The sequence below is a fragment of the Epinephelus lanceolatus genome, chromosome 16 (assembly GCF_041903045.1).
Source record: "Epinephelus lanceolatus isolate andai-2023 chromosome 16, ASM4190304v1, whole genome shotgun sequence".
Lineage (NCBI taxonomy): Eukaryota > Metazoa > Chordata > Actinopteri > Perciformes > Serranidae > Epinephelus > Epinephelus lanceolatus.
The window spans coordinates 42,968,542-42,989,161 of record NC_135749.1 but is presented as its reverse complement, the minus strand read 5'-3'; the positions used below and the strand labels follow the sequence as shown (position 1 = coordinate 42,989,161).

The window sequence follows — 20,620 nt, the reverse complement described above, 5'->3', positions numbered from 1 at the left end:
TGCTCGTGTCATGCTATAGAGCCAACCCACATATAGCAGGCTTTACGTCTTTAATCTTTCAGTGTGTAAAGGCCCTGACGCACCAAGCTGCCATTGGTCAAGGTTAGGCCATCGATGAGCGTCAGTGTTAATTTTGACAGCTATTTTAGATTTAGTCTTAGTCCTGAGACGAAAATGCTTACTAGTTTTAGTCACATTCTAGTAATTTTTATCCATATATTATCCTTCCTATCCTATAGTTTTAGTCGACAAAAACTCAATGTTCAAGTAAATGAAAATTTGTGACATTTTAGTCATTACTTTATGTCAATATAATTTTTTCTATATGTTTTTTTAAAGCAACACAATGGAGGATTGCGCTTTTTACCTCACGGGGTCCCCCTACAGACGAAAAACGGTATTTTCTGTTACAACTGTCGCAAAAATCTTTCTGCGCGTGGATTTGTTGACAAGCCAATGATACCGGTGAACTTCCTGAAGCTGGGTATAATGCGCGATGATCATGTCTTCAAAACAGGTAAAGTAGCCTTATAGCATTTTGTACATACATGATTAGGCCGATTGCTTTATTTATTTATTCATTTTCGAAACTCAGAAATTAGTTGCTCTCTGCATGTCAGGGCTGACATCCTCCTCACAGCACGCATGCGCACACACACACACACACACACACACACAAACTCAACAGAAAGAAGTCAGACAATAGCAGAGAGGCCACAGATGAAGGGAATATAACTTCAAGATTACTCTAGTTAACGACAGCTACGCTTGTTATTATAAGTAAGTGGGATAAAACCTCTGCCAGCCAAGCCAATACTTTATCAATACATGTGATCAGCATGTAGAAAGCCATATTTCAATCTGCTCTGTCCGCAGTCTCTCATTCACTGCTATTATGATTTACAATCGCGGTCGACACAAGCACATCGCGCTCGCGGTGCTAACAGCAAACTGTTAAAGACGAACTACAATCAAAGCTGTCTGTATGTAGGCTAACACTTAATCTTAAAATGTACCTGAGGCAGCCGACCTGCAGACATTGAGTCTTCTAAGGAGAGAGTAACAGCAGTAACAGCGCCAGGTCACCGTCAGTCGGGCATCCCTCCTCCTCTTTCAGCTCTCGCCAGCTGTGTGAAAGCCAGGCCAATATTAATCCTTATTCAAGCGCTTGTTTTATCACTCTCCCGTTTTCTTTTCTTTGTCTCCTTGAACAACACCTTCACCTTCTTCCTTTTCTTTGTGGCTTCAGCCATGACAACCATGTCTAACTTCATTCACCTTGGTTCGGCTACACTACTCTAAAGAGAGGAGGGGGATATGACGAGGAGGGGGATATGACGTATGCCGTAAAGCAGCCAAATTTTGTAGTCTTTTTGTGTCCGGGTTCCTACCCGAACCTGAAACTGCATAGTGCCAGTGCAAGTGCAACAGACGCTCTCTATGTGATGTACCATCACAGGAATCTTGGATATATATTTTGAGGGCTCAAAAACTCCATTGTGTTGCTTTAAATATTATCTTTAAACTAATCCAGATAGGCTAATTTATGTATCAGAAATTAGAATCAATGTGATGGGTTGTATAAAATTTCATTTGGACAAATTTTTCTACAAATACAAATAATTTCTCAATCCTTACAAATAATCATTTTTCCAGCAGTTTTTGATAAGTTTAAGTGGTGATTTACAAGCACACACTTAATGATCAACAGTGTTAACAGTGTTTCAAGATGCTGGTGCACACAGATGCAGCGGCTTGTAGCTCAGAATCAGAATCAGTTTATTTGCCATTTGCAGAAAAACTGCATTGGAAACGAGTTGCAAGAGCTCAGCATAAAAATACATGAAAAACAGTAGACAAGGTTAAAAAAACAATGAATAAATACATAAATAAGAGTAATAAAAAGACAGGTGCCCCTGTAGATCAACTGACACTCACTTTGGACAAAGTGCATGAATATAAAGTGCATTATTTATACACAAGTACAAGAAATATAAAGCATACACCATACATTGTTAAGTATGTGATTTGAAGTTGTTAAGGCTACGCACAGCACTGGGAAAGAAACTATTGGTAGACCGAGAGGAAGAACACTTGATAGAACAATAGCGTCTGCCGGATGGAAGAAGCAACAAAAAGACCAGCACCAGCGTGACCAGTAGGGTCGTTTACAATACCTAAGGCGCGGGACAGCCTAGAGCCTAGCCTAGAGCCGTAAATGACATCAAGATCTGGCAGGTCAGCACCAGTGGTCCTGCAGGCAGGCCGAACGACTCTGTTTAAGGATTTTCGATCCTGTACAGTTAGATTACCAAACCACACTGTAAGCGAGGAGGTAAGGATGCTTTCAATCACGCAACGATAGAAATTTGATAAAATCTGGCAGTTTAAGGTGAATTCCTTTAATTTGCGCAGAAAGAAAAGCTGTTGCAGTGATTTTTTAACAATGATGCTGGTGTTTAAGTGCCAGCTGAGATTATCAGTGATAGTGACACCAAGAAATTTAAAACTACTCACCATCTCGACCTCCGTGCTGTTTATGGTGAGAGGGAGATGGGATTCATTCTTGCGGCCAAAGTCAATAACAACTTCCTTTCTTTTGGAAGCATTTAAGATTAGATTGTTGTTCTCACTCCACTTGACTAAATTTTTACCTCAGATCTGTAGTGTGACTCGTCATTTGACGGTTGTATCGTCAGCATACTTTACAATCAGATTATTATGGTGAGAGGCAGTACAGTCATACGTACAGAGAGAGAACAGCAGAGGGCTGAGAATACAGCCTTGTGGTGAGCCGGTGTTTAAAATAAGTTCATCAGATACACAGTCACCGATTCTGACTCTTTGAGGTCTCAAGGTTAAAAAGCTAAAAATCCATTCACAAACAGCATCACACAAACCAAGACACTGGAGTTTATGAATGAGATTTGAAGGAATAATACAGTTAAAAGCAGAACAATAGTCTATAAAAAGCATTCTGACATAGGTGTTTCCCATATCCAAGTGTGCATAGACAAATTTCAAAGCAAAAGAAATGGCATCCTCCACAGACCTATTTTTCCTATAAGCGAACTGCAGAGGATCAACAGAAACAGGAATCTGATATTTAATATAATCCAGTACTAGCCGCTCCAGGTATTTCATTAACACAGAAGTAAGAGCGATGGGCCTGTAATCGTTAAGACAGGACACAGGTGACTTTTTAGGTACTGGAATTATAATAGATTCCTTGAAGCTACGTGGAACAAGGCGGTGCTCCAGTGACATATTGAACAAGTCCGTGAGCACAGGGGAAAGCTGTTCAGAACATAACCTAGCAACCCGAGGAGGGATGCCGTCTGGACCTGCGGCTTTCCTTATCCTAGTTTTGGACAGAACCTTGCGAACCTCATCTATTGACACAGTGAAACTGGCCTGGTCACTAAGATTAGAAGGGATAAAAACAGGAGACTCAGTGATCATGACATCAGATCTGGAGTAGAAATGATTAAGTTCATTTGGAAGCTACAGTGGCGTGGCCTCTGGGTTTATAAGAGGTAACAGTATTCAAACCCTGCCACATGTGTTGGGGGTCATTCTCCCTGAAATGACTCTCAATTCGCTCTCCATAGGCACGCTTAGCAGCTTTTGTAGACCACTCCAGTGGTCTTAGTGCTCTTACATTGTGAGGGTCAAATGCACAGGACAAGTGCAAAATCATTTCTTCAGATGGGTCAACCGATGATACTAATAGTAATCAAAGTCAGTTTTGCTTTTAGAATATTGAATTACAGTGTATTTTTCAAAAAAGCAGTTTGTGGTATATGATCAAACCTGGTATCGAAAGGTTAATTTTTAATTGTGATTAATTAAATCATATAAATTAAAAAAAACACTGAGGATAAAATAGTTTTGGGGCTGAAAATAATTTCTCACCTTCCTTTTAATATTACTGTTTAACTCTGGGCCCTAGGCCTTTTTGGGGAATTTTTCCTGCCTTTGCTTTTACGCTCATATCACAGTCATTATAAAGGCTACATACACATGCTATATCTTGGGGGGGGGGGTTTCAGGACAATCTGGGCTATCCAGATTTGCCATCATTCCATGTCCTTCTATGTGTCTGTATTTTATATTAATTTTTATATCAATGAAAAAACAAATCTGTGTGACTAAATTCTTACATTTTTACATGTATCTCACCATAGCAAGTTGGAAGTTGACATATTCTGCCATATATGGAGAGGGGAGGGGGAATGGTGGGACATTCTGTCACTTCACAGCTGTCCAAAATATGTGGTTTGTGCCAGGCGGACATGATTGCCAGTATTTTTTCATTATTGCAAGAAATTCCATAGACTCATTCACAAGTCAAAAATATGTTTTATCTAAAAGAAACATGCAATATCTACATCTAAGATAATAGAAAAATAGTCAACCAAGTGCAATGATGTCAGTTATATATTGGGGGGGGAATTTTGGGCAATGGGGGGCGGGGGGGGGACACGTGTCCCCCTCAATGTATATGGTGACTACTGCCCTGTCAGCATGCATAATTAGGCCTCAGTTGTCTGGGTGCGCAAAGGTGAAGTGTGCTGGTCTTATACAAAGTTTGAGGAGTGTCAACTGGACAATATGGAGATATTTGCATCTTGAAAGCCAGACTACAAACGTGGATAGACAGGGAGAAACACACGCAAGCCTAAGACGTGGTAAGATACGATATTCCTCACTATATGAAGTGACTGATAACAAGATCTGTATAATGGATTGTAAAGAAATTCGTCAGGTTTTTATTTTGTAGACAATTGATCTGGATTTACAACATGATGGGATGACAGCACAATGATGTCTGGTATCACTGGAAAGCTCTGGTCCTGCGCTTTCATGTGATATGTGTGGCATTCCTGTGCGACCCTGCATTCGCGAGTAATCCATCCAAGAGTAATGTGTGTGCAAAGCTGTATGAAATCTTTGTTCTACATAATTTGAGTGTAACATTTTTTTTTTCCGCTGTGAAAACATTGGACTACCAACAAGTGCTTGGTCTTGTCAGAAAGCTACGGTTCCGCTGTGGTTTCTCGCTATGATGAATGGTTGCGGAGAAAATCCATAGAGAAGAACAGGTGTGAATTTGGACGCACTATACGTCGTTTGGGCACCCTCAATAGGGCACACACATAACATCCCCAGCGCAGCTCGCTGAGATACAATATAAAAATATCTTTGCATGCGTGCCCTCACCCACAGTATTTTACTCGATATGCATAAAACCAAAGGTAAAACTAAATGTTGAAATAGTAGTAATACCACATTCATTCAAAAAATGACACAAGGGATGGAAAGGGGGGATGGCAGTTTTAGAAGGGGGATGATTTTGACCATTTTTATTTCAAGGGGGATGCCATCCCCCCTCATCCCACCTCAGCTCGAGTACTGCTTAGATTGTACTGTAGATTATGATGAGTTTGAACAGCTTTGCCTCTACAATGATGGGAAGCTAAATTGTAGGCAATTTTTGCCAGACCAGTTGAAACACTTAAATCATAATAATAACTTTTCATTGTTGCACCTTAACATTAGGAGTCTAAACAAGCATCACGATGACCTAGTTTCCCTCTTAACAAGTATAGGCCAGAGCTTTAATGTCATTGGCTGCAGCAAAACCTGGCTAAATGAAGGATCTTATATGGACATCCTTAATCTTGATGGATATAAATTATACAATAAAAATAGATCTGGTAGATCAGGAGGAGGAGTCTGTTTGTATGCAGCCTCTGAACTCTCAGTTAGCATTTGTGATGAATTTATTATTGCCGATGGTCTATTCTCTATTCATAGACATAGATGTAAAAAGTAGTAAAAACATTATAGTTGGAATAATTTACAGGTCACCAGATTCTGATATTGACATCTACAAAATTAATTTAGAAAAACTCTTATATCTTATAAACAAAACAAATAAAACATGTTTCATTCTCTGGGACTTTTACATAGACCTCGTTAAGGATGATACTATGACAAATGACTTTATTAATATTTTGCATTCCATTTTTCCTACAATCAATACATTCACTAGAGTTACAGAGTCTAGCAGGACAATAATCGACAATATCCTCACAAATTCTTACAAAGTTTGTATAGATTCTGGTATAATATTCTCAGATCTAACAGACCATTATCCTATTGTTTTATTCACTGATCTTGTTAAGAAAGTTGATGATTCCCCCACCAAAACTAAAGTTAAGGTTTTAAATGAAAAATCTTTACAAAAACTATGTGCAAACCTGCGAACTAAATCGTGGGATTCTGTCTATAATTGTAAGGACCCAAATACTGCATATAATGTACTAATTAATGAAATCACCGATTCTATGGATTGCACTATAAGTGAAAGACTCATAAAGCAAAGTGCCATTACACAGAAACCCTGGCTTACAAAGGGTATTTTAAAATCTATCAATAAAAAGAATAAATCATACAACGATTTGTTAAAAACCCTAGTGATGCAAATAAAGAAACATATACAAAGTATAGAAATAAGCTCACACAAGTAATTCGCATGTGTAAGCGAAGGTACTATACTGTAGACCTGTCAACGAATATTCTAAATTCGAATTTGAAAAAAAAATGGACCTTCGAATGTGAAAATTGATATTCGATTGTGGAGGGAAAAAAACACCACCGCAGCTGTCCTCTTTGCGAGTGGGCGTTGGCATCAGACGCGCATTTCTCTGCGCTGGTCGACAAGTGGTTCTGCTCCCAGCTGTTGTCTCCGTCACCCAGCTTGACACATTCGCTCGCGGCTCGTGCAGAAAATAGACCAGACGCCGAAATGATCGCTGCACGGCACGAGCATGCCACAGTCCGGCGCTTCGAGGCTATTCGCAGCGCTTCCGCGGGCGGTGTGGCCACAGGTCAGAGAAGGGGGCGAGCAAGAGGTCCGCGGTCGTTTATAACGTAATGTTATAGATAATTGTTTTATGTGTTTTAATGTGTAAGTACGTAAATGTTTTCAAAGACGTTTATGTTGAAATAAAAATACCTACACGTAGTTATGTTTCCTTGTATTAATACATATACAAGTATGTTGCCTTGTATTAGTTTGCCCTCTTGTGGACATAATGCGAAAAAAAAAATTCGAATGGTTGGAACCTATGAGTTTTTTTTTAGAAAGAATATTCAAACGTCATTTTTGAGCAATTTTGACAGCCCTAATATACTGAACGCATTAAAGTTTATCGGGGTGACCAAAAGAAATCGTGGCAGGTACTAAATGAAACCCTCTGTCGTAAGCATAAAAATACTATTCTCAGAAAATACCAAAATCAAGGGAAACTCCAAAAATGCTGAAAATATCACTGGAAATGCCACCAAGAATGATGAACTTGCCAATAAATTTAATGATCATTTTGTTTCTATTGGAAATAACCTCTCTCAAAAGATTAATCAACCACACAATGCTACATTTAGACAATACCTCAAAGGCAATTATTTGAACCCTCTTTTCCTTAGGCCAACTGATAGAGATGAAGTGTTGAAAATTGTTATGAAAATGAAGAGATGAAAATGAACACACAGCTGGTGTAGATAACGTTTGTTGTAAAATTCTGAAAGCTATTACAAGTGAAATTTTGGAGCCGCTGGTCCACTCTATCAATCTCTTCTTACTCTGTGGAGTTGTGCCTGATATGACAAAAATTGCAAGAATCGTACCAGTGTTTAAGTCGGGGGATAAAAATGACTTACATAATTATAGACCCATATTTATTTTACCTGTCTTCTCCAAGGTACTGGAGAGTTGTTTATAGTAGACTGAGTGACTTTTTAGAAAAATTTAAAATCCTATCTCTATAACAGTATGGCTTTAGGAAAGAGAGCTCCACCTCTATGGCGATTCTGAATCTCTTGGAAAAAATTTATGATTGTATTGATAAAGGCGAGTTAGGCATTGGAGTTTTCCTTGATTTGTCAAAGGCTTTTGACACGATTGATTTTGAAATTCTTTTAAATAAGCTTCAATATTATGGTGTCAGAGGTATTGCACTCAGTTGGTTTCATAGCTGCATGTTTGGGAGGAAACAATATGTCTCTATATTCAATCACAAATCTGAATGTAGAACAATAGAATATGGTGTCCCCCAGGGATCTATCCTAGGGCCGCTCCTCTTTATTTTTATATATAAAGGATTTTATACATTGTTCTAACATTCTACACAAAGTTCTGTTCGCAGACAGTGATGGACTGGCCATCTGGCATTTGGGCAAATGCCAGAACGGCCGCCAGGCAAAAAAAAAAATTAAAAATAAATAAATAAATCTTCTCTTGGCGGCCCAAAACATTTTTATCGGCCACAATATACATATAAGTAGTAGCCTAAATATAATTTTAAATAAATATGAGTGAAATGGGGCTATCGGTAATATAAAGTGTTTTTGGTCATCAAGCATTTTCTCGCGATCATTAAGTGATGACATTTGACATCTGACAAGTGACAAATGAATGATGGGTAATGCACTCAACGTCAAGGACAACATCACAGCAAGAAAAGAAAATGGATCGAGGCACGGAAAGAGGAGTGGAGAAGGTTGAAGCGGAGAAAAAGAGAGAGGAAAAAAAGGAAAGCTATGCTCGCAGAGAGTGAAAAGTATGCGAAAATATCAGATTTATTTACAAAAAAGTGTTTACCCGGCGGCGACAGACCGAGCACCTCTGCAGCAAGTGCAGCTAGCAGTACGGCCTCTGCCTCAGAGAAGAGCAAACTCCTTCGCAGCCTGCTAACTACTTAAAGGTAAGACATAATAATAATAAATAATAATAACTTAATTTGTATAGCACCTTTCAAAACGGAGTCACAACGTGCTTAACAATAAAAACAATTACACAATAAAAACAATTAGTACATAAAACAATAAAACATCAAATAATTTAAAAACAGTTACAATAATTAATTACCATCAATTAAGAAAAGACCATACAATAAATGTGAGTAAGAAGAGATTTAAAAGAAGACACTGAGAGACACATATTTATTCTAGTCTAGTCTAGCTGTGCAGTGCTCTTGTCATGTTTTGGTGAAGCTATTGTAATATGCATTGTGGCTGCTGTAATATTTATTATGGCTTATAAGACATAGGGTCCTTCTTGTTTCTGTTGTAACTAGTGCTTTTGATAGAGCTATTGAAATGTGCACTGTGGCTGTTCAGTGCTCTTTTCATGTTTTGGTGAAGCTATTGTAACATGCATTGTGGTTGGTGTAAGATTTATGTTTCTGTTGTTATAATTTGGTTGTGCTGTCTTCTGTCCAAGAGGGGGCGCCTATGGTTAATGGTGGAAGTAGGCTAAGCCTTTAGGATGAAGTTGTGTGGTGTTTGATTTCAGATTTTCGTGTTTTGGTAGACATAGAGCTAGTATTATTAACTGAGATTATTAGTCTGGCCTTTGAACGTGCCTGAATTTATGGGGGTTCTGCTGCTGCCTTATTATCTTGTGTGCTGTGCATTATTGTCTACTGTACCAGTGCGATTGTAGTGAGTTGATTGCGTGGTGTGTGTTCTGAATCTCTACATTCTCATCATATGGTTAGCTTTCCACATGCTCCCATGCAAGCCACTAATCAGTTTTATCATTCATAATGACTGTGTCTGTATATCTCCTCTTCTATTGTGCATCAAGGCAGTGAGTGAGTGTGTGAGTTTCTATGGTAGTTGTGGAACAGTCTGTGTCTCTGTGGCGCTCTGAAACGTTCTGCCAATGGTAGTGTTTTTTATGTTAGTATGTGTAAAATTATCAATCATAGTACCTAGTCATATGTGGGAGGGGGGATATGAGACACCACGCCTGTTCTTTCACAAATAAGGAACTGATGATCTAAAATCACGTAAAAATGCATATATTTTTTTTGTAAAATAATATGAAAATTTTTCACCCCTGGCTGGCCGATGCGCCGCCATGGGGCCTCTGTGTCAAAAATGCCAGGGCCTCTTTTTGGTCCCAGTCCGTCACTGTTCGCAGATGATACTAATTTATTTTTATTATCACACAAAAACATAAATGATCTGCAAAAGAATCTCAATGATGAATTGATCAAGGTTGATACATGGTTAAAATGCAATAAATTATCTCTAAATATAAACAAGACAAACTTTGTAATTTTTCGATCAAACAGAAATCGGGGCAACCTTGAACTTATTGATATTAAAATAAATGACAGTCCTGTTGAGAGAGTGAAGTCCACTAGATTCCTGGGAGTTCATATGGACGAGTTTGTAAATTTCAGGGGCCATATTGATGTATTAACTAAGAAACTATCAAAATATGTTGGATGAGGCATTTCTTACCTGCTGAAGCACTTGTAACATTATATCGGTCATTATTTGAGTCTCATCTTAATTATTGCAATATTATTTGGAGCAATACATTTCCCAGCCACCTAGCCACCTATACCCTCTATACCCACGACTGCGCACCCACCAACCCGAACAACGGCATTAAGTTTGCGGATGATACCACCGTAGCGGGGCTCATCTCAGGAGGAGATGAGACTGCATACAGGGAGGAGGTGAAAAGGCTGTCAGCATGGTGCTCCATGAACAATTTCATCCTCAACACCTCCAAAACAAAAGAGCTGATAGTCGACCTCAGGTGGAGGAAATCTGACATTCAGCCTATTGTCATCAATGGGGACGGAGTGGAGATGGTCTCAGACTTCAGGTTCCTCGGCACTCACATCAAGGAGGACCTGTCATGGACAACAAACACCACGGCACTGCTGAAGAAGGCACAACAGAGACTGTATTTCCTAAGGATACTCAGGAAGAATAACTTAACACAGAAACTGTTAGTGTCCTTCTACCGTCTTCTATCTTGAGGACATTTACAATACATGCTGCCTCAGGAGAGCCCACAGCATCCTCAGAGACCCATCCCACCCTGGCCACCACCTATTTGAACTGTTGCCCTCAGGGAGGTGCTTTAGGACCATCAAAGCAAAAACAAACAGACTGAAAAACAGCTTTTACCCCAAAGCTGTCATTGCACTGAACTCTGCACAATCCTGAAAACACTTGAATATTCACTAAATACTCTACTGTGCAATATACAGCCATCTGTGCAATATATAATAGACTGGGTTCTACTTGAAATGATAGTGTAAATCTGTATACTAGTGTAATTTGTTTTGTACAGTTTAGTGATATTTTTTATTTCTTATTTAAAGTTTATTTTTATGATATTTCTATAGCTGTTGTTTTGCTGCCTTGTTTTTAACGTATACCTCTATTGCACTGAATCTGAGAGCTGCTACCTCAATTTTGTTGTACTCATACAATGACAATAAAGAGATTCTGATTCTGATCATCATTTGGAAAGCTCAACATTTCTCTATTTATGCTCTCAAAAACACCGCAAATAACTAATCAGAGACAACTAGGATATATACCCAGGTTCAATGTAAACTCTGACTTATCCATCTCACTGTTAAGAAGCAGAAAAACTTTCATCAAAACTGATCTGAGTTCAGACTGTTTACTGACAGCACAGCTATACTCTCAGATAACTGAGCCTCCTACTGTACCTGCTTGTCAAACAGCATCAGACCATAAACCTTATCAAGACAATCTGGCTCTGAGTGGAGTCCTGCGGGAATCAACAGCTGTGAAGTCCGGCGGCTGGTGGCTGCTTGCTCCGCTGCCGTTCAGTGGCTAACAAGCGGAGCTGACTGCTAACAGCCACCGCTGCTACTAACAAACTCCACAAATCCATTCAGCAGCTTCACCATCCACAGTCAGACACACATGGCTGATCATTTACTGCTGAATTACAGCTCACAACTCGCAACAACGGCTGACACTGCTCCATTGTGAGTGTTTTAGCTGTATAGTCCACCAAAAACATTTTCGTCATGTGTAGTCTAGTCAACGAAAATGAAACCTAAATTTTGTCTTAGTTTTTATCATCAAGATCTATTTTTAGCTTGTCATTGTCTCCTTTTCGTCATGGAAAAAAGGTCGTTGACGAAAACTTTTCATCATAGTTTTCATCAACAGAGTTAACACCGGTGAGCGTCTGACACCATAATGATTGAAGTGTTTCACGCACCACTGTCCGCCCCTGTCAGCTATTGTCAGCTGATTCAGCATGTTGAATCAGCAATGGCAGAGCCCATCTGTGAATGAAATCACAGTGATTGTCAGTTCAGCTCAGTGCACAAGAGGACAAACAGAAGCGAGGAAAGTAAACAAAGAGCTAAAATCTAGAACGAGTGAGACCAAAGCAAACTTGTTACATGAGGTCAGATTATTTTTCTTCATCCACTGAGCTCTTTAGCAGAAACATTTCTTGATGGTTTGTGTTATTTTACATTGGCACACAGTAAATATGCTCTGTTCTGTCAACATTGGATTGTGTTATTCATGTGCTAACTGGCTAACTAGCGTTAAGACCGTTTTCCGGTTCCCTTTTTTAATGATGAATACAGACGACCAACGCCTGCTGGTGTGGAGAGTTATTTCTTCTCACACAGGTGCAGAATGTATGTGCTTGTTGGCTTTCGGCTGTAGTCTTTGTGCTGTGTTTAAGCGCAAGTTTTTGGCCAAGGCACAGAGGACATGAGGCGATGCAACAGTCGGCTTTCATTGCTGCTAGTTCTAGGGATGGGTCACGATTTTTGAATTTCGAATAGTCGTTTTATTTTTGAAAAATCAATTTTTTAATGCGACCATTACTATTCGCTGTCTTATTTCCCCCCCTTTATTTGACATGCAGTTCAGCTCCTAACCGCACAAGGGCAGTCTAGGATTGCTACAGCGGTGTGAGATGGGCTACCAGCTAGTTTGATGCACTTCTACAAACAGGAGAAACATGCAGAGACTACTACTCTGTGAGGAATGTCCGCAGTCATTCGGGCTTTCATAGTCGAGTGCACTTTCGTGTTGTAGTTTCCTGTAAAAATGTCAGTGAAAAATCCCTGCGATGTGAAAAATACATGCTGAGCAGTCACCGGTGTGCGCGCACAGGGCTTGCGGACGTCTGCTTTGAGTCCGTGCGGACCTCCGTGGAGTCCGTTCCGAGTATGTTCGGACCTTTAAAGATGAATGGATCTCTGTGTGCGTGGCTCCTGGGGGGGGGGGGGGGGTTTGAATAGTTGCTACGATTTTCGAATAGTGTTTTTGCTTGTGTTGCCCATCCCTAGCTAGTTCTCTGAAGTGGGTTTGGTGTGTCTGGGCCTTTGCATTTCAGTGAAGCTGGCTGTGAAATGAGCCCCAGTAAAGAAATAAATGTGGTTTGGAATAGTATCATCAATCCAGTCACAGCGTCACTGTGGTTTTGTTGGTTTCAGGATTCTATTGACCTGTTTCTGGGTAACTTTGCTGTCGATGAGTCTGACGGACCCACTCCTCTTCGTGTGCAGAAGGACTGGAAGTTCCTCACGGTCAGTATATCAGTACTTTCTGTCTTCTCAGCAGCAGTTAATGTGACTGTTAGTCTGATCCTTTGAATCCTGCTCTTGCAGCTGCCCATCATTATGCTGGTGGCATTTTCCATGTGCATCGTCTGTCTTCTCATGGCTGGTAAGTTCTTCTCCACTCATGAATCTACACTGATTTTGTCAATGTTGGTTGGCACTGCTGAAATCTTTTTCTGTGAACAATTTTTTTTAAGATACAGGAGACTGTTATTTGTGATTAAATAGGTCTTAACATCATTGGTAGTTTTGCTATTAGCTTGTGCTTTCAATAACTAATAGTTTTTTATTTCTTTTGTTTTGTTACTTGTTACTTTATTCCCTTGTTAAAATGTTATGAACTGTTCAAAATAGTGACTTTTTGTGGTGTTGAATTGAAGCACTATTACAGTTGAAAACCTGTCAATTAGGCCAGATTTGTCTTCATATAAATTTCACATGATGTTTAACCGCATCTTTTTACCCGCTCTAAATGGCCACACTTGACGGTGGGGTAAAAAAGTCTGCAGTTTAAAGCTGCAGTCAGACCAAGATTTACCAAGCAACATTTACGAGGGGCCCAGTGGCAAAAAGCAGTGGAGACAGGGTGGTAGGGTTATATACATAAATTCCTGATAGGGAGTGTGGCTTTCTGGCCACTTAGAGCAACATTCTTTCTTCCCTGCTGCCTGTATTATTTCACCATGCAGTTATAAAGTAAGAGTATAAACAAACAGTATTTCCTGAATGAGAAGTCCATCCCACTCCCTCTCTGTCAAAACCGACGGGATAGAGCCTCAAGATGTTAGGTGTGTTCCAAAATGCATAATTTTGGCTTTTACTTTTATTATGTACTGCAGCTGCTCTCAGAGAGTACATACTGTTGCATGCAGCATGCACACAATCGGGACATAAACAGTACAACCTGAACTTTGACCGTCTTTCTGATATATTTGTTACTTTGGTGATAAAACAAAATGTTCACTGAGCTCACCAGAGACAATGGTCCATCCGGAGAGATCTGCTGTTGTTGTTACTCTGCAATTTTTTAAGTTTAACTTTTAACTTATAATTGCATACAAGGGAGATTATAACATATACCACAGTAAAACAACATCTGCATTTCTCTGTTATTGTTATTTTCATAGATGTTTCCTGTTGTTGGTGGTAATCTACAGTACAGGCCAAAAGTTTGGACACACCTTCTCATTCAATGCGTTTTCTTTATTTTCATGACTATTTACATTGTAGATTCTCACTGAAGGCATCAAAACTATGAATGAACACATGTGGAGTTATGTACTTAACAAAAAAGGTGAAATAACTGAAAACATGTTTTATATTCTAGTTTCTTCAAAATAGCCACCCTTTGCTCTGATTACTGCTTTGCACACTCTTGGCATTCTCTCCATGAGCTTCAAGAGGTAGTCACCTGAAATGGTTTCCACTTCACAGGTGTGCCTTATCAGGGTTAATTAGTGGAATTTCTTGCTTTATCAATGGGGTTGGGACCATCAGTTGTGTTGTGCAGAAGTCAGGTTAATACACAGCCGACAGCCCTATTGGACAACTGTTAAAATTCATATTATGGCAAGAACCAATCAGCTAACTAAAGAAAAACGAGTGGCCATCATTACTTTAAGAAATGAAGGTCAGTCAGTCCGGAAAATTGCAAAAACTTTAAATGTGTCCCCAAGTGGAGTCGCAAAAACCATCAAGCGCTACAACGAAACTGGCACACATGAGGACCGACCCAGGAAAGGAAGACCAAGAGTCACCTCTGCTTCTGAGGATAAGTTCATCCGAGTCACCAGCCTCAGAAATGGCAAGTTAACAGCAGCTCAGATCAGAGACCAGATGAATGCCACACAGAGTTCTAGCAGCAGACCCATCTCTAGAACAACTGTTAAGAGGAGACTGCGCCAATCAGGCCTTCATGGTCAAATAGCTGCTAGGAAACCACTGCTAAGGAGAGGCAACAAGCAGAAGAGATTAGTTTGGGCCAAGAAACACAAGGAATGGACATTAGACCAGTGGAAATCTGTGCTTTGGTCTGATGAGTCCAAATTTGAGATCTTTGGTTCCAACCGTCGTGTCTTTGTGAGACGCAGAAAAGGTGAACGGATGGATTCCACATGCCTGGTTCCCACTGTGAAGCATGGAGGAGGAGGTGTGATGGTGTGGGGGTGTTTTGCTGGTGACACTGTTGGGGATTTATTCAAAATTGAAGGCACACTGAACCAGCATGGCTACCACAGCATCCTGCAGCGACATGCCATCCCATCCGGTTTGCGTTTAGTTGGACCATCATTTATTTTTCAACAGGACAATGACCCCAAACACACCTCCAGGCTGTGTAAGGGCTATTTGACCAAGAAGGAGAGTGATGGAGTGCTGCGGCAGATGACCTGGTCTCCACAGTCACCAGACCTGAACCCAATCGAGATGGTTTGGGGTGAGCTGGACCGCAGAGTGAAGGCAAAGGGGCCAACAAGTGCTAAACACCCCTGGGAACTCCTTCAAGACTGTTGGAAAACCATTTCAGGTGACTACCTCTTGAAGCTCATGGAGAGAATGCCAAGAGTGTGCAAAGCAGTAATCAGAGCAAAGGGTGGCTATTTTGAAGAAACTAGAATATAAAACATGTTTTCAGTTATTTCACCTTTTTTTGTTAGGTACATAACTCCACATGTGTTCATTCATAGTTTTGATGCCTTCAGTGAGAATCTACAAAACCCAAAACCAGTGAAGTTGGCACGTTATGTAAATCGTAGATAAAAACAGAATACAATGATTTGCAAATCCTTTTCAACTTATATTCAATTGAATACACTGCAAAGACAAGATGTTTAATGTTCAAACTGAGAAACTTTGTTTTTTTTTGCAAATAATCATTAACTTAGAATTTAAAGGCAGCAACACATTGCAAAAAAGTTGGCACAGGGGCCTTTTTACCACTGTGTTACATCGCCTTTCCTTTTAACGACACTCAGTAAACGTTTGGGAACTGAGGAGACCAATTTTTGAAGCTTTTCAGGTGGAACTCTTTCCCATTCTTGCTTGATGTACAGCTTAAGTTGTTCAACAGTCCGGGGTCTCCGTTGTCGTATTTTACGCTTCATAATGCGCCACACATTTTCAATGGGAGACAGGTCTGGACTACAGGCAGGCCAGTCTAGTACCCGCACTCTTTTACTATGGAGCCATGCTGTTGTAACACGTGCAGAATGTGGCTTGGCATTGTCTTGCTGAAATAAGCAGGGGCGTCCATGAAAAAGACGTTGCTTGGATGGCAACATATGTTGCTCCAAAACCTGTATGTACCTTTCAGCATTAATGGTGCCTTCACATATGTGTAAGTTGCCCATGCCTTGGGCACTAATACACCCCCATACCATCACAGATGCTGGCTTTTGAACTTTGCGCCTATAACAGTCCGGATGGTTCTTTTCCTCTTTGGTCCGGAGGACACGACGTCCACAGTTTCCAAAAACAATTTGAAATGTGGACTCGTCAGACCACAGAACACTTTTCCACTTTGCATCAGTCCATCTTAGATGAGCTCGGGCCCAGCGAAGCCGGCGGCGTTTCTGGGTGCTGTTGATGAATGGCTTTCGCTTTGCATTATAGAGTATTAACTTGCACTTGCAGATGTAGCGACAAACTGTAGTTACTGACAGTGGTTTTCTGAAGTGTTCCTGAGCCCATGTGGTGATGTCCTTTACACACTGATGTCGGTTTTTGATGCAGTACCGCCTGAGGGATCGAAGGTCACGGGCATTCAATGTTGGTTTTCGGCCTTGTCGCTTACGTGCAGTGATTTCTCCAGATTCTCTGAACCTTTTGACGATATTACGGACCGTAGATGATGAAATCCCTAAATTTCTTGCAATAGCTCGTTGAGGAATGTTGTTCTTAAACTGTTCGACAATCAGCTCACGCATTTGTTCACTAAGTGGTGACCCTCGCCCCATCCTTGTTTGTGAATGACTGAGCATTTCAGGGAAGCTGCTTTTATACCCAATCATGGCACCCACCTGTTCCCAATTAGCCCGTTCACCTGTGGGATGTTCCAAATAAGTGTTTGATGAGCATTCCTCAACTTTCTCAGTCTTTTTTGCCACTTGTGCCAGCTTTTTTGAAACATGTTGCAGGCATCAAATTCCAAATGAGCTAATATTTGCAAAAAATTACAAAGTTTACCTGTTCGAACATTAAGTAACTTGTCTTTGCAGTGTATTCAATTGAATATAGGTTGAAAAGGATTTGCAAATCATTGTATTCTGTTTTTATTTACGGTTTACACAACGTGCCAACTTCACTGGTTTTGGGTTTTGTACAATGTAAATAGTCATGAAAATAAAGAAAACGCATTGAATGAGAAGGTGTGTCCAAACTTTTGGCCTGTACTGTATATGATTATTTTGTTCATTTCAACAATTAATATTCCTGTTTTTACTACTGGGTTAGTCATCACTTACTTGAATGTGCTGTTATTGCAGCCTCTGAGAGCTGTCAAGCAGCTGTCAACAAGCAGGCATCTCTTGGCAGCTCTGGTGATGTGACAAATCTTCATCTGTGCAGAGGATTGTGCGTCAGAACAGCCAGAAAAGCATGCTGGCTTGCATACTGCAAAATACGACTGGATGTCGTAGAACATCCTGGTATTTTTGGCATACTGCAATTGACATACTACGTATTGGGACATACATTCTGGTATACTATATAGTATGGTTGTATGGGTATTGGAATGCACATTTTGTGTCAGAGAGATGTTGGGCGACAGTATTCCAGATGCTGACACTTAAAGGAATACTTCACCCATGACCAAATGACCATTTGTTAATCTCTAAGGCATGCTGTGTTACATTTAATTTATGAAGAAAACCCTTTTAACCCTCAGTATTGAAGTCTGGCCTGGTCGATAGTCAGGTCACTGTGACCTCACAAAACATGGTTTTGGCCAGAACTCAAAACCACAGCAATTATGCTAATTATGACAAAACTTCACACAAATGTTTAATAGGATAAATGATGAGGTGATGACATTTTATATCCAAAAGGTCAAAGGTTAACTTCACTTTAACATCATAATATTCTGCAAAAACACTTTTCTGGCCATTGTTGAACATCACAACTCAGGAACAGAAGGGGAGACATTTGGTCAGATACTGAATTGCTGTTCTAGAAACAACATTTAGTTATAACATATTCAGTTTTATTCCTGTTGTGATTTTATTCTTTTTAAAAAATAATTCCTTGTAAATGTTACACTATCGAATCACTATCAGGATTCAAATCAAATTGGGACCCCTTGAATCGAAATCGAATTGATTCAGGAAATCAGTGGCGATACCCAGCCCCAGTCAGAACTGGTGACACTTATCTTGGGTGTCCAACTTGGAACTGTGCTGATTGTATAGATTCCCTGTGCTGTTGGGGAGAAGCTGTGTGTGAAGCATCCAGGTTTTCACAGACATGGATGTAACTTGTAAGAGAAACATGACTGGTGTGTGGAGGCATACAATTGTGTGCCAGTAATTCTAGTTGTGGTTTTGAAAACCAGACTAAATGACTACAATATGTTTTCCAGGTGACACTTGGACAGAGACCCTGGCTTATGTGATGTTCTGGGGGGCTGCTAGTGCGATTACAGCCACTATCATCCTGTTTAACGGCCAAGACTTTGTGGACGCCCCCAAACTGGTTCACAAGGAGAAGCTGGACTGAGCATGCATGCATGCATGCATGTTTTTGTGTGTGTGTGTGTGTGTGTGTGCGCGTATGTGAGGAGTATCTGGGCCCAGCAGGTTCATATACCTCATAATCTTTAAAGTCTTCTTCCCCAGGTCTGGACTCCAGACTGATCTGCTGCCTTCATACTGCCCTCCAGACTTCCTCATCCAAAACAGTTTTTCTGTTATTTGTCTACATTATTAACCCTCTTCAGTTGTACTGCACACACTCCATCACATGGTTTGCATTGAATTTCCTAGATTTCATATACTGTATCTTTAGGTTGGTTATGCTGGTTTGTTTGTTATGTAGGCCGTAGGTTGTCAGTTATACAAAGGATCTGTGATGGCACTTTAGGTAACTGTTTCTGTGTTAATTATTTTCCACCAAAAAGACTCCTAACACTAGTGCTCATTTTCTTATTTGTGAATCATTCTTAAAAATATAAATCTGTCACAATGTTATAACAAGAATTTTTCTATTGTGCTTCATTACAAGCCTTTTAGTTAGCAGCCCTGTTCACCCACATAGGTGTTTTTGATTATTCTGGCTGATCAGACCTCCAGTCAGGTTGTCAAGTTTGGTGGAGCTATGCTGGAAATTACATAATATCAACAAACTCTGTGTACAAATAAATGATAAAAGTATTAAGATGTCCTGTCTAAATCAGTACAACAAAAACAACCAAAGAGTGAAGGAGATGTCAAGTGCAGTTTGTACAAGTACACAGTCTTTGGAACAACCTGTAAACACCGTGTAAAGTTGATATGACTAACATGTTTGCAAACAGTGACTAATTTTAATTTTTTGAAGTTGGGCAGTAGTGTACAGGAAATTTTCAGAGCTTTTTACTTCAAACAGCTGCCTGCTGCTAGAAATGAAGTTGATAAGAGCAGAGTTTTGGACCGTAAAACCAAAACAGTGAGCTGAAGAAGTTAGAAAGCTCTGTAGTGCTTCGGAGTTAGTGATAATTCTCTGTGTTCATCACCACAAATGACCGCTTTCACGCTACACACAGTCATTTGATCCATCATTAATATAAAAATCTTGATTAGTGCAGCTTTAAAGAAACTCAATGTGATTATTTATTAAGGTCAATTAACCCTGAACAGTTACTGTCAATGATGTGGCACTCAAGATGCAATTTATTACATAGTAATGATGTATCGAACTGATAAATAGTGCACTCTATACAGTGTGTCCACTTTGAGTTTTGAATGTAACAAGCCTTACGAACTTGCATATGAAATATAAATATCTGGCTAATCTGTATGTAACTGGAGTGAACAATACATCTTTCTATTAAGCTAACTTTGGGAGAATATCTATGATGCCTTTGCCCCATGAAAAAAAACCAAAATGTGTTCCCTGCATACATCTGTTCAGTACTGATACACTCAGTGTCTGTGGTTGTTTTCTTAGCTGGTTCCAGACCTCTGCATCTCAGCCCACATCTTTGA

General features: G+C 40.0%; 1 protein-coding gene across 4 annotated transcripts in view; it reads left to right on the top strand.

Annotated features, from left to right (window-relative positions):
- sacm1la (SAC1 like phosphatidylinositide phosphatase a) overlaps nt 1-19,807 on the top strand; it is a 139,092-nt gene extending 119,285 nt beyond the window's left edge. For all 4 annotated transcript variants that reach the window (XM_033637331.2, XM_033637333.2, XM_078176122.1 and 1 more), the window contains 3 exons: nt 13,320-13,412; nt 13,494-13,551; nt 19,018-19,807. In XM_033637331.2, coding sequence (XP_033493222.1) covers nt 13,320-13,412; nt 13,494-13,551; nt 19,018-19,154 — 288 coding nt within the window. In that variant the 3' untranslated portion in view covers nt 19,155-19,807. The remainder of the gene's footprint in view (nt 1-13,319; nt 13,413-13,493; nt 13,552-19,017) is intronic.
- Nucleotides 19,808-20,620: the final 813 nt, after the last annotated feature.